Source organism: Zingiber officinale, chromosome 5A (genome assembly GCF_018446385.1).
Source record: "Zingiber officinale cultivar Zhangliang chromosome 5A, Zo_v1.1, whole genome shotgun sequence".
In the NCBI taxonomy this organism is placed as follows: Eukaryota; Viridiplantae; Streptophyta; class Magnoliopsida; order Zingiberales; family Zingiberaceae; genus Zingiber; species Zingiber officinale.
The window spans coordinates 104,752,811-104,766,602 of NC_055994.1; the positions used below are offsets into that span (position 1 = coordinate 104,752,811).

The 13,792-nt window shown below is 35.6% G+C and overlaps 1 protein-coding gene across 2 annotated transcripts in view; it reads left to right on the forward strand.

Moving 5' to 3' along the window:
* Positions 1-9,996: 9,996 nt before the first annotated feature.
* LOC121981311 (rRNA biogenesis protein RRP5-like) overlaps positions 9,997-13,792 on the forward strand; it is a 28,632-nt gene continuing 24,836 nt past the window's right edge. Inside the window, exons 1-9 of one of the 2 annotated variants that reach the window (XM_042533763.1) lie at positions 9,997-10,308; positions 10,380-10,535; positions 10,628-10,848; positions 11,296-11,436; positions 11,596-11,769; positions 12,958-13,054; positions 13,244-13,353; positions 13,432-13,554; positions 13,663-13,734. In XM_042533763.1, coding sequence (XP_042389697.1) covers positions 10,382-10,535; positions 10,628-10,848; positions 11,296-11,436; positions 11,596-11,769; positions 12,958-13,054; positions 13,244-13,353; positions 13,432-13,554; positions 13,663-13,734 — 1,092 coding nt within the window. In that variant the 5' untranslated portion in view covers positions 9,997-10,308; positions 10,380-10,381. The remainder of the gene's footprint in view (positions 10,309-10,379; positions 10,536-10,627; positions 10,849-11,295; positions 11,437-11,595; positions 11,770-12,957; positions 13,055-13,243; positions 13,354-13,431; positions 13,555-13,662; positions 13,735-13,792) is intronic. The other variant, XM_042533762.1, reaches the window with a different exon arrangement.

A 13,792-nucleotide genomic window follows, 5' to 3' on the forward strand; every position in this document is an offset into this window, starting at 1 on the left:
CTTGACTGGAAATTCCTAACTGGAGATTAGACAAGGGCAAAACCAATGAAAAAGTTGGCAAAAGAAGAAAATTCAAGTGAGTCAGTGTTGACCAGACACTTGGTGTGGAAAGGTTCTAATTAGTGAAGTTAGGCAGAGAAAAGTCCTGGTGAGTGAAGTCAGACAGATTGAGAAAATTCTAGTAAGTGAATCTAAGTGATGAAAAGTCATGGCGAGTGAAGTTAGATGAAAAGCCTTAGTGAGTGAAGTTAGGCAGATAAGAAAAGTCCTAATGAGTAAAGCTAGGTAGTGAGAAAGTCCTGGTGAGTAAAACCATACAGTTGGGAAGTCTTAGTGAGTAAAGTTAGGTAGATGAAAATCCTGGTGAGTGAAGTCAGGTGGGGAAAGCCCTAGTGAGTGAAGCTAGGTAGATAGAAAAAAATCCTGGTGAGTGAAGCCGGGTGATAATAAGTCCTAGTGAGTGAAGCCATGGAGAGGAAAGTCCAAATGAATCAAGGTTGACCGGACATCTGGTGTTTGGAACTCTAAGTAGGTCATAAAAGACCAAACATTTAGCACGAGACGATAAGTCCAAGTGGGTTAAGGTTAACCAGACACTTGACACGAGGAGAAAAGTTCAAGTGGGTCAAAGGGTTTACCGGACACTTGGTGACGAAGTCCCGGCAGGTCAAGATTAACCAAATGCTAGGCAATGAGGAGTCTTAACAAGTCACAGTTAACCAAATATTGGATAAGGAAACCCTACACTTGAGTTAAGGTTGAACCCAATCGATCAGTTCATTAATTGGGAGTGTCATCACGAAGAGGGAACGTGAATCAATCAACTGATCGATTCAGCCATAGCTCAATCGATCATTTGATCAATTGAGGCACTTCGCGAGACAGCACAGTGTGTTCCCCAATCGATCAGCTGATCGATGGGGACACTCTAATTGATCAATGAATCGATTGGGGAAGGTTTGTCTCACAATATTGTGAGGCAGCCAGAGTCAATTGGCCAATCGATTCTGGGGCTACTCGTGAGAACACAGAAGGATTCTAGATCGATTCAGCCATAGCTCAATCGATCATTTGATCAATTGAGGCACTTCGTGAGACAACACAGTGTGTTCCCCAATCGATCAGCTGATCGATTGGGACACTCTAATCGATTAATGAATCGATTGGGGAAGGTTTGTCTCACGATATTATGAGGCAGCCAGAGTTAATTGGCCAATCGATTCTGGGGCAACTCGTGAGAACACAGAAGGATTCTAGATTGATCAGCCGATCAATCTAGCTGCCCCTAATAGATTAGCCAATCAATTGGGAGATGATGATTGCATAGGTTGCAAGCTTTGGACGGCTGCAATCATCTGGATCTGACATGACAATCGATTGGAGCAGGCTCAATCGATTAGGAATCCTAAAAGCGCAAAGTATAAAGGCAACAACGAGGTTCAAACGCAACAACCCTTCACCGATCACTCACGCTATCCTCTCCGCCATTGTTGCTAGTTCTTGAGGATTCTTGGAGACAAGTGTTGCTGCACTTCCAAGATTCAAGAGGCATCTATAAGCTACAAGAAGTCAAGTAAGAAGAGGTTTTCATTTGTATTCTTGTACATTTACTTCTTATTTCGAGTTGTATGCTTGTGTGAGTATGTACGAGATTTCTCCACCTTCAGATTATTTTCAAAAAGGAGTATTTGCATACTGGAGAGTGTGATAGAGTGTGGATCCTTAAATTAGTCACCTCATCTTCAGGTGGAGATCAAGTAAATCCTTGTGCTAACATTGGAGGAGTTCGCTTCAAGGTTATCCATTGTAAATCATTGAGACGAAGTAAAATGAGCTATTCACCCCTAGCTCCGAAGTGTCCCAACAAAAGACTCGATAACTGAGGAAGAGGATGTTAGGAGTTTCCTTAGCCAATTAGTAAACCATTTTATGTTAAACGGAAAGGTCAAGACTACCATACTTCTTTTGAAGTTGGTAACTATGTGATGTAATGATAAAGGAAACATCAAGGAGTACATTATAGAGATGTCCAATAAAATCATAAGTCTAAAAGCACTTAAACATGATATGTCTGAATCTATGTTAGGGCATTTCATCTTGATGTCTCTGCCTGCATTGTTTACTACTTTTAAGATTTTTTATAATACTCAAAAGGAAAAATAGATATTGAATAAGCTTATACCTCAATGTGTGCAAGAAGAGAAGGGACTAAGGCTTGAGACACCTGAAAGTGTTCACTTAGCATCTGATTCTCAAGGTTCATGCAAGAAGAGAAAGAGAATCAACAAATGAAAAGGAAAGCAAACTGCAGATTCTAGTGCCATAAAGAACAAAAGAAATAGGATAAGGAGTCTACTTGTTTCTTCTATAAGAAGACAGATCATATGAAGAAAGACTACCCCAAATATATCAATTAGCATTAAAGAAAGGCATATTTTTCAACTTTGTTAGTTCAGAAATCAATTTGACAACTATATCTACTAACACTTAATGGATAGATACCAGTGCTACTACTTACGTAAGTGTCACTATACAAGATTGTTTCAGGAGTCGAATTTCGCTCGATGATGAAAAATACATCTATATGGGGAATGAAAAGAAAGCTAAAGTTGAATCCATAGGTATTTTAGACTTTGTTTAGGAACTGATGTCTATTTGGATTTAAAAATTACATTCATTATACCATCTTTTCGATGAAATTTAATTTTAATTTTTTTTAGACAAATTAAATTATTCTTGTTCATTTAGAAATATAATTTTTAGTATTTTCTTAAATTCAGTGTTGATTATTAATGGTTGCTTAGTTGATAAGTTTTATAAATTAAACATCATAACTCCTATGGTTGACAACATGATTATGCATAATATAGGTATGAAACATAAATTGACTAATGAGAATTTGCCTATGTTGTGATGTCACATGAAATTATTGATTCCCTTAGCATATCAGACTTTGATGTCTACATAGAGTGTGTTAAGGAGAAACACAACTAACAGGAATAATGGAGCAAATCAATGTAGTGATGTATTGGAGCTAATACATATGGACATTTATGGATCATTTCCTAAGACATCATGGAATGGACATGCATATTTTATTAGCTTCATAGACAATTACCCTCGATTCAACTATCTATACTTTATTCATGAAAAGTTACAATCGTTGGACAAATTTAAAATTTAAAAGCTGAAGTTGAAAATCAACTAGGTAAGAAAATTAAAGTTGTCTGATTCGATCGTGGAGATGAATATTATGGTCGATATGATGGATCAAGTGAACAACATCCAGGACCTTTGGGTAACTATCTTACTGAGTGTGGATTGTGCTTCAGTATATCATGCCTAATACACTTAGTCAAAATGGTGTAGTTAAGCGATGCAATCGTATCCTAAAAAATATGGTAAGAAGTATGATGGTTTTTACTTCTTTACTTGAATTTTTGTAGGGTGAAGCATCCAAAATTATAGTTTACCTACTTAATAGAGTACCTAATAAAATAGTAATTAAAATCTCATTCGAGATGTGGATAGATAGGAAGCCTAGCATTAGACATTTATATGTCTGGGATTGTCTAACTAAGGCTAGACCTTATAGGCCTATCAAAAAGAAAATGAACTCAAGGACTGTTAGCTACAATTTTGTAAGTTACTCTAAAAAGTCCAGAGGGTATAAATTCCTTTAATAGATCCTTCTTCGAAATGAAAAATGCCAAATTTATTGAGGATCATGGAAATGATAAGGTTAGGGAATTATGTTTTGAGGAAAGCGTTAGTAATTCTCTTATGGTCATTACTAGTGCAATCAGTAATAGTATCGTTTACATACCGCACATTATAGATATTACACACCAGTGAGAGTAATGAATCAAGATATTCTCATGTCATCTCTAATGCAATTGGAGGAACCTACCGTTAGACCAATGGCACGTGAGAGGGGGAGTAAATCACGTATAGTTAAAAAACTTTCTTTTCGATTTTATAAAAGCAAGTGCACGGTGGAATTAAAAATAATAAAACAAGACGCAAAAAGAAAAGCTGGCACGATCGGTTTACTTGGTTCAGAGTCTTTGGCTACTCCTACTCCAAGACCCAGGTCTTTTAGACCTATCAATAGGTAATCAACTAAATTCTCTATGGAAAACTCTCGGTAGAATAATTGAGTACAAAATAGAGAAATAAAAAAGTGTAACAACCCTATACTTTTCTTAGCAATAAAATAAATGACTTTTAAAGTAAATGTTACCAATACAATATGTCGAAGTGGTAGCGCTTATGTGTTGGTGTCGATTTGCTTGCAGTGGTAGGTTACAGTCGAGTAGTAGCACATTGCAGCACAGTAGTAGGATGATGTCACAATAATCAAAAGGTCACGGATTAGCATTGAGAAGTTGATTTGAAGATGTTGGTCGAGGTCTTTAATATAGACCCTTTCTAGGTGCCCGGACCACCCCCGAGTACCTCTAGTGAGGCCTATCCGATCCTAGGACTTCACTGACTTATCCACCTCCAGTAACCTGGAGCATCTTCGAGTGCTTGTACCGCTAACATAGTCGTTCCTCGACGAAACTCTATCTGTGGAAAGTCTATCCAACTCTGAGCGCCTAGACCACCCCTGGATGTCTGGACCACTTCTAAGTGCCTGGATGCTGACATGTGCCAGCCAATCTAAGTGTGTCAACTCAGCTACATACCTGGTTGGGTTCGGACCAATCCAGGCGCTTAGACCCGATTGTAATGCTTGGACCTTTGGGTGCCTTGACAGTATTCAGGCCCTTGGAATCCCTTTTCAGCTTTTGTTCTCTTATACCACAGAGTTATCACAATAAGCAATAATATATAAAATTATTAATTAGATTCTATCTTACCAAGACCAGGATCTAGTTATGATCTCAACTTAGATATTCAAAATGACTCTAAGTTGGACCGCGCTCTATTGTCCCACCGGGACTCGTCTTTACTAGATCACTCTCCTATAGTGACTTACCTTCACTTACCATTTGTAGTTACTCGACTTGCCTCTTGAACCACCAGATCTTCCTGTTAGTTGTCAAGTCCTCAGACACAATTGGACTTCAGATAGCTGTCAGGTCCCTCAAACTCAGCTGAACTTCCTATCAGATATTAGGTCACACCTTGATCTATCTGGACTTCATGTAATTATCAGGTCCTCAGACCTAATTAGGCTTCAGCCTAGTGTCAGGTCCTCAGACCTAACTAGGCTTCAGTCTAGTGTCAAGTTCTCTAGACTCGTCAATTCCTACAAACTCGATTAAAGTATTAGATCACGCAGAATCTAATTTTAACCATTTGTCATCCATCAAAACTAAAATTCAATTATTAGTGTTAACTGCACTAATAATCTCCTCCATTTTGATATAATAACAATCTAGGTTAAAGTTAGAAAAAAATATGCAAAACAATAATATCATGATTAAGAGAAAAACTAATAGTAATGATGTTTATTCTCTTAAGCTTTGCATTTTTAACATTTTCTAAGTTTTACCCTTATTATCCTCTCCCATTGCCATTCATCAAAATGTACAAGCAGACCATAACCATAAACTTGTGGATAAATTAAAAATTAGGGAACACAAATTAATATTTTCTAAGGTAGCTTAGGGAGAATTTTCAAAATATTTTCCAAGGTATTTTTTAAATTGTTTTCGATGAGTTTAAGGGAAAAAATTCAAGAAAATATTCTTAATAAAATATTTTCAACATAATCTTTTAGTAAAATATTTCCAAGTTCTTTTCAAGAAAATTTTGCAATTGTAAGAAATTTTGTACGAATTTGTCAAGTAATTTTTCAAGAGGTTTTTAAAATATTTTCAAAGTAGTTTCTAAGAAATATTTTAAAGTATTTACTAAAAGATTTTCTCAAAGAATTTTTAAAGCAATTTTAAGTATTTTTAAAATATTTTTAAAGTAATTTTCAAAGTAATTTTTAAAGCATCTTTCAAAATATTTTCATAGATGTTTTTCAAAGTATTTTTTAAAATATTTTTTAAAGTATTTTTCAAAATATTTTAAAAGTAAATTTTAAAGTAATGTTCAAAGTCTTTTTTAAAATAATCTTCAAAACATCTTTTAAGGTATTTTTAAAGAAGTTTTTTAAAACAAATTTTAAATCACTTGCAAAGTATTTTCAAAACAATTTCAAAGTAATTTCTTCCCCTTAACCTAATATTTCTTTAAAACATACAGAGAATTATTGAAAACTTAGTTTTAAAATTAATTATCTAAAAATAATATCCTTAAATTTATAACCTTTAGTTACTAACTAGCTACTAAAAGATAATAATTTTTACTTAGAAGTATATTTATCTAGCTACTTATTCACTAAGAAAAATTACTTAATTTGATCAACAGATTTATATTGATGCACTGATATAAGAATCTAAAGTCCAGGCAAGACCATATGTATCATACATCATTTTATGTTTTGAATATACAAGCAAGGTAGTCTTAATGTGCTTTGTGAGATGTTGGCTATGTAGAACTATAGGTTCATGATTTTTTGAAAGAAAACTTAGGCCAAGTCCATCACTTAATCAAAAATAAGTTTTGATTTTTTTTATTATATATATATATATATATATAACATATGAGCAAAAGCAAAAATCACTAAGATGTAAAGCAATGCATAAGCTAAAGTCAACTACAAGCAAAATGAGAAAATCAAGTTTGACTACACATCTATCTCAAAACATAAAATCTGATCATCTACAATCGATGTGGTGGAGAGTGGTTTGATCTTCAAGATCGGAGCATATCCATCAACTCAAGGTGATGAGTTTGCTCGTCCTCCCTAAAATTGTACATCTCCTACCAAAAACTAGTCAGGGATTGCTTAAGATGGACATAAGACTCCTCAAGTCTGATAACTCTGTTCTCTAGAGTAGAAGGAGCTAGAGGTGGAGGTAGTTGAAGAAGATCAACAAGAACATTAAGCATATCCTCCTTTGTTGCTGGATTTGGGTCAGGCAAAGGCTGATCCTCTGGATCAGGCTGATGCTGATCCTTTCTCCTCCAAGACATGACTCCATGATCATTTATATGAACAACAGTTAATGACAGATTCTTAGCATCTACTATTTCAAACTTATTTAGGACTTTGACATCACTCGAGGCGACATCAAAACCTAATGATGCTAGGTATGAGGTCAGAATATAACAATAAGGCATGTGAACTCATCGACTAATGCTAACATTGGCTGAGTAAATGATGACATGAAACATATGCAGACTAATATCTATGTCTAGCCTCTAACACAATGCGTAAAGGAGAAATGAGTGAAACGATCACATCATGGCTACATCTCTAGTTGTAAGGGGCAAACTACATAATACAAGGACCCTATATAAGACATAATTCTAAATCCTCAGCATGATAAATCAAAACTGAGATACTCTCGGTGCCCCTTGACCACCCCCCCACCCAAAAAAAAAAAAATTACAAGTATATCATATCTAAAGTGATGTGTGAGTAGAGATGACCCAATAGTAAATCCCTAGGGGTAGTTCAAAAAAGGACACGCTGAGGGTTTCAACCCTAAGTGGTCTCTAATGGCGGTAGGAGATACAGTAATATCTCCATTGGCTACTTTAGTAGTGTATGTGAGATCATCAATTTTAACTAAATTATTGTACAAATTAGCACACAAATCTATGTTAATTGGACTAGAATAATAAACTAAGCCATACAGTCTACAGTGGTCAATGATCTCAACACATGGCATGCATGACCTTATAAAGAAATTCCTATATAGATACCTAGAATGCAATGGAATGTAGGAGAGGGATAAAAATCTAATTGTAAGTGTCTCGATAGGAAACCTAGGGTCAGTATTGGGAGTCTGAGAGAAGCCAGCACTAGTGTTCTGTCTCTTATTCCTACTCAACAAAATTATATAATTGAAATTCTAATCTAATATTAATAAAAAAAATTTAAGTTTAGGGTATTACCAAGGCGTGTTTGAAAATTTATATTAGAAATGACGACATCGATTGATCTTAAGCTACACAAGCTTGAGAACCGAGAGAAAACTTTTTAAATTGAAGAAAAAAAATTAATTTCGAAAGTTCACTAGAGGCAAACCCTGTGTTCAAGTACCTGAGGTTGTAGTCTTGGGTGCCTTAAATAGGTGAATCTAAGAGTCTGGAGACGGTCTAGATGCCTATACCTGGACCGGGTTTGAATGCTCGAAGCCCAATTCTATAGGCGGGTTCAGAAAACCATGGGTTGATTTTACAAAGACTAGGGATGTAAATGAACCAAACGGTTCGCGAGCTATTCGGAGCTCGATTCGGTAAAAATCTCATTCGAGTTCGTTTGTTTATCTTATCGAGCTGAGCTCGAGCTCAATTTCGAGCTTGACAATTTTATCGAGCCAAGCTCGAGCCTAAGGATATTTGGCTCGTGGACTCGTCAACATGTTCGTTTATAGGCTCGCGAGCCAAAAAAACAAGCCTTAAACCGAGCCAAAAAACGAGAAAAAAAAACGAGATCTAAAACGAGTCAAAAATGAACTCTAAATCAGCCCCAAAATGAGACCGAGCTCGTTTAACGAGTTAGACTCGTTCACTTTGATAATCAAGCTAATAACGAGCCGAGCTCGAACTGTTTGCGAGTTTGGTAATTCTAAAACGAGCCGAGCTCGAGCCTTGTGATAAAAGCTCGATTCGAGCTCGAGCTCGAATATAACTTAAACGAGCCGAGCTCGAGCCGATACTATTCAGCTCGGTTCGATTCATTTACATCCCTAATAGAGATAGCGCGGGGCACTTGAACTCAATCTTGGCACCTAGGCTGAGGTGAATAAGGCCCCTGACATCGTTTTTATTTTAATTTAAGTATATTTTATGTTTTAAGTAATTTTAGCTTTAATTTAATTTAGAATTAAAGTTTTAATTTTAGTTATAGTTCAAATTTTTAAGTTTTAAGTAAATATTTAAATTAAGTTGTAACTTTGGTTTTAAAATTAAGTTTTTAACTATGTTTTTAACTAAGTTTTAATTTTGATTTTAAAATTAAGTTTTAATTTAATTATGGTTTTAAAATTAAGTTTTAATTAAACTTAATATTATTTTATTTGACTTTATTTATAATTTTAATTTATTTTAATAAAATTTTAATTAATCCTTATTTATATTATCCGATCTATGTTTTCGATCAAGAGTATTTTATAATTATATGATATGAGTTTTTAATTTGAAGAGAATTTGATTCTATGTTAGATTTAGGTTTAACCGTCAGTTAATTAAAATGTATATTTCAAAAATTAGCTTTCAGACTTTGGTAAGGCACAGGAGACTTCTTGGGTATCAAAACATCGACCACTTTTAGACAAAGTCTTTTTAAGAAATTAGATATTTTTCTCGAGGCTTACAGACTTGAGGCTTGATTTTCCCTAGTTTCCTAGAATCGACAGCAGACATAACCCTTTTAGGTCCTATTGGCCATCTATTTTATTGATTATTTTTATTTTTATTATTTTTTAAAGAACTGCTCCAGATTAATCTGGTATGTCTAAAATAGATCCGGACGTCTACGGGATGGTTGGCCTAGGTTTGATGAACCCCGACCCTGGGACTATGATGCAATATTCAAATTGTTACCCAAGCATCCGTGGTTCAAGTCGAGAATTTAAAAGAATTTTTCCTCCAAATAAGACACGCAACTAAAAGATATTGGACTCCTGAACTATCCACTATAAACACTTCATAATTTATTCTAATGATTAATAAAAAATTTCTATATGACCAGATCGATCATCCCTAAACTCAATATTACCGAATTTAGTTAATCATTTGTTTTTAGGTTGGATGAACCCCAACATTAAAAAAAAAAAAAAAAAAAAAAAAACGGTGTGAGACCGGTCAGTATTTTTTCATATTTTTTTGAATTGACATCGTGGTGGTAAAAAATCGCCGGTCCATCAATTTAATATTTTTGTTATTTATCCGACTCTGTTCTTGTTATTATATATGAAAAATTTATCCGACTCTGTTCTGTTTTACAAGGGTTTTTCTGAGGAAGAACCGCCGCCGCCGTCTCGTCTTTTTATCCCGCCATACGGCCACAATCTCGTGATTCCCTCCTTCCCATTGCGTGTCTACTTCTTTCTTCCTCGTGAGCTCCGGCCTTCATCCGGCAGTCGCTTCTACTTCAGTTTTGGTTGAAGGGAACTCAGTGAGGTTCTCTATCGGCAGGCATCGCAGGCGACGGGGTGACAGTCGTTCCGCCTCTCCTATTCTCAGATTGAAAGCGAAAGCAAGCAGCGGAGGCGCTGCTTCTTATTTGGTAGTGTAAGCAACCGATTTTACTCTACCCTTTACAAAAACCTGACACTCTTTTGGCCTTTTGCCCCCTCTTTTAGACATGGCGGCTGGCAAGAGAAAACATGCTGGAGAGAAAGAAAGTGTCGACAGAGATCCTTCCAGAAAGTTCAAGAAGGCAGGGATCAACCTTTCCTCTCCCTCGAAGACGCCGTCCTCCGTTATCATGGAAGATGCTGACCTTGATTTTCCCAGAGGTTCCATAACTCCTGTCCATCTCATTGCAGTTCCATATTCTTAAATCTCAATTCTGAAGGAGGGGCATTAACTTTGGCTATTTGGTGGATAGGTGGAGGGAGAGTCCTAAGTCGGGAAGAGGAGGCAGAGGCTCGTGCAGAAGCAGAAGCTGAATTTGAAAGGGAGGAAAGTAGTGGAAGGAAGGGGAAAGGTAATCTGAGAAAGAAGGGGCTGAGGGGATCACTAACAAACGTGCAAGATGATTTGGGTTTTCTTTCCGGAGATGGTATCACTGGGAAGCTGCCCAGGTTTGCTAATCGAATAACATTAAAGGTCGGTTCTAACAATTTGTTTTTGATTGACATATGTTACATAAATTTTATGCCTGCAACATTATATCTTTATGTCCTTTACTAGGGATTTAGTTTTAACAAAACATGAAGATAACACATCCTTTCTAGCATAAAATTGACAATTTTCGTCAACATGAAATGTACAGTTTATTATTAAAAATTTAAAATGAATCCTGTAATTTTTTTTTTGCCATGCCAATCACACTGTTTGGATTACCAATCTTCATCCTTGCCATACATTGATTAGCAGTTGATGCAAAATTTTGTTGCCATTTCCACTATACTGTCAGGAGAGGATTGTACAAAATGTATACCTTAATTTCTTCTGGAACAGTTTGAAGTTTTGCACAAAGAGATTTTTTGTTTAAAAAATACTATTCGTTGCACAGACATGCAGGTCATAATACGATTTTACTTCTCTGTTCAGAATATTTCTCCTAGAATGAAGCTATGGGGTATTGTTGTTGAAGTAAATAAAAAGGACCTTGCAATCAGTCTTCCTGGGGGATTGAGAGGGTTTGTTCGGGCAGAACAAACAACAGATATGCTTGCAGCTTCTGAAATCAAGGTATTGAAAATGCATATTTTGTGTGTTACACATTTTTTGATGAATGCGCCAATCAGGCGACTTCTTTTGGATTGTTTGTAGTAAATACTTAAGTTGGTTACTTGGTTTTGTTCATAGATAATAATTCCACAGTTAGTATGTTCTGATTTTTTTTTTCAGGACTCTGAAGGTTGTATGCTGTCCAGCATATTTCATGTTGGGCAACTTGTAGCTTGTTTTGTCGTGCAAGTGGATGATGAGAAGGATGGAAAAGGAAATAAAAGAATTTGGTTGTCACTCCGCCTGAGTTTGTTGTACAAAGGCCTCACTCTCGATGCAGTTCAAGATGGAATGGTACTCTATAACAATTTTTTCTGGATATTTCTTTTGACTGAACTTATATTTTTCCTAGGCTTTATCATGTATAGTGTTTATGCAAAAGTTTACTTCTGGCAAGTTATCTTGGAGTTGTGCATTGATTTAGGCTATCCTTAAGGGGAATGTGATACCAATGTTCACTTGTAGGGTATTGCTTGTAGAGTCACTGTGTTGAGGGGGAAACATAGAGTGGAGAGCCATGGTGGACATGGCAAAGTTTATTCATGAAGGTCGGGGAGATTTTGATGCTGCATGAGAAGAGGAGTTGAGAAATTGAAAACTTGGGGGCTAACTCTTCGTGGTTCTGTTCCTGTTGTTCAGACTGTGGGGCATATGAAGTCATTATATGTACTGAATCTTGTATTGGGGGAGGGCTGGGTCAAGCTTTGCGGTCATGTGATCATGGAGGGGATGGTCTACATTTGATAGAGCAAGGGCGAGGATTAGGGATATATATTTGTATTTGAAATTTTGGGTTAGCTGGATTTCAGAAGATGGTGGTATAGACAATGGGGAGTAGGTACGAGAAGCATCTTAAATATCACCTCTGGTGTGGTAGGAATTGGAAAAAAGGAGCAGACTCAGAATGTTTTATGAGCTAAACAAAAACTTGATAACTCTGGAGAATAACAGTGACTGTTTTGCAACCTAGAATACTCATGAAAGACGATATCAAATACTGAACATTGAGGGAGGAGGAGATTATGGATATAATATATGAACTTTAATGTGTATAAACTAAATTAAATTATTATATTATATTATTATTATGGGTTTAAAATAAAATAAAATACTATAGATGAATAGCTTACAATCTTTGGTTTAAATATTATTTTAGATTTATTCACATTCCATCAGGAGCGGTGAGTGCTGATGATATTAAAGTTCTCTTTATGAAGAAAGTTTAGACTAGAAGGCAGTCCAATTTGATTTTTCTTTGTATCTCCATGCATTCAACTATATTTCCAATTAAATTTTCTTGATGATTTAACATGACATATAGATTATGTCTATGGTAAAGTTTATGATTTAACATCAAATGTAGATTATGTCTTGGTTACATACAATATTATTTTATGATTGCGCCAAGGCATATTGGAAGTTCTTACATCTTGTTGGAAAAAAAAACTTTCTTTGTAACTGAATGTTTTTGGTGCCTTCCAGGTCTTGAATGCTCAAGTAAAGAGCATGGAGGATCATGGCTACATTATCTATTTTGGAGTCTCATCTGTTACTGGATTTTTGCCAAGGAATCAAAATGGTAACCACTGCACGGGGTCCGAGTTCAATCACTTTTTTGTTCCATATGCAGATTTTTCTACCGTCTATCATTGATTATTTTCTTTCTTTTTTCTAACTGTGATTTTGTTGATTCCATTGCATGAACTGACAGAAAAGATTGCTCAGGACTTTTCTCCTTCCAATGTGCTTATATTATCTAGTTTTGCAGATAATCAACTTACGGCAGGACAATTTATACAGTGTTGTGTTAAAAGCATTGACAAAGATCGAGCTGTTCTCTATGTTGATTCTGATCCTGGCGTGGTCGCAAAACATGTTGTATGTTTCAGTTTTTTCATTTGTCTATGTTTTTTTATAATTAATCTAATTTTTTATTGTCTTGATATTCTATCACAGGTTAAAGATCTTAAAGGACTCTCAATTGACCTATTGGTTCCAGGCATGATGGTTAATGCTCGAGTGACTTCTGTTCTTGATAATGGAATAATGCTATCATTTCTTACATACTTCACTGGAACTGTATGGCCTTTCAATTTTTTCATTGCTTATATTTTTTGAAGGTGCAAGGCTTTGAAATTGAATAAGATGCATTCACCTGGTTGCTTATAATTTAATACTTTTTGATAGGTTGATATGTTCCATTTAGAGAATGCTTTCCAAAGTGGAACATGGAAAGACAACTATGCTCAGAACAAAAAGGTTTTACATTCTCATTGTCAATGAGTTAGTTGTTATCTGGAGAATAACCATGCTTTCT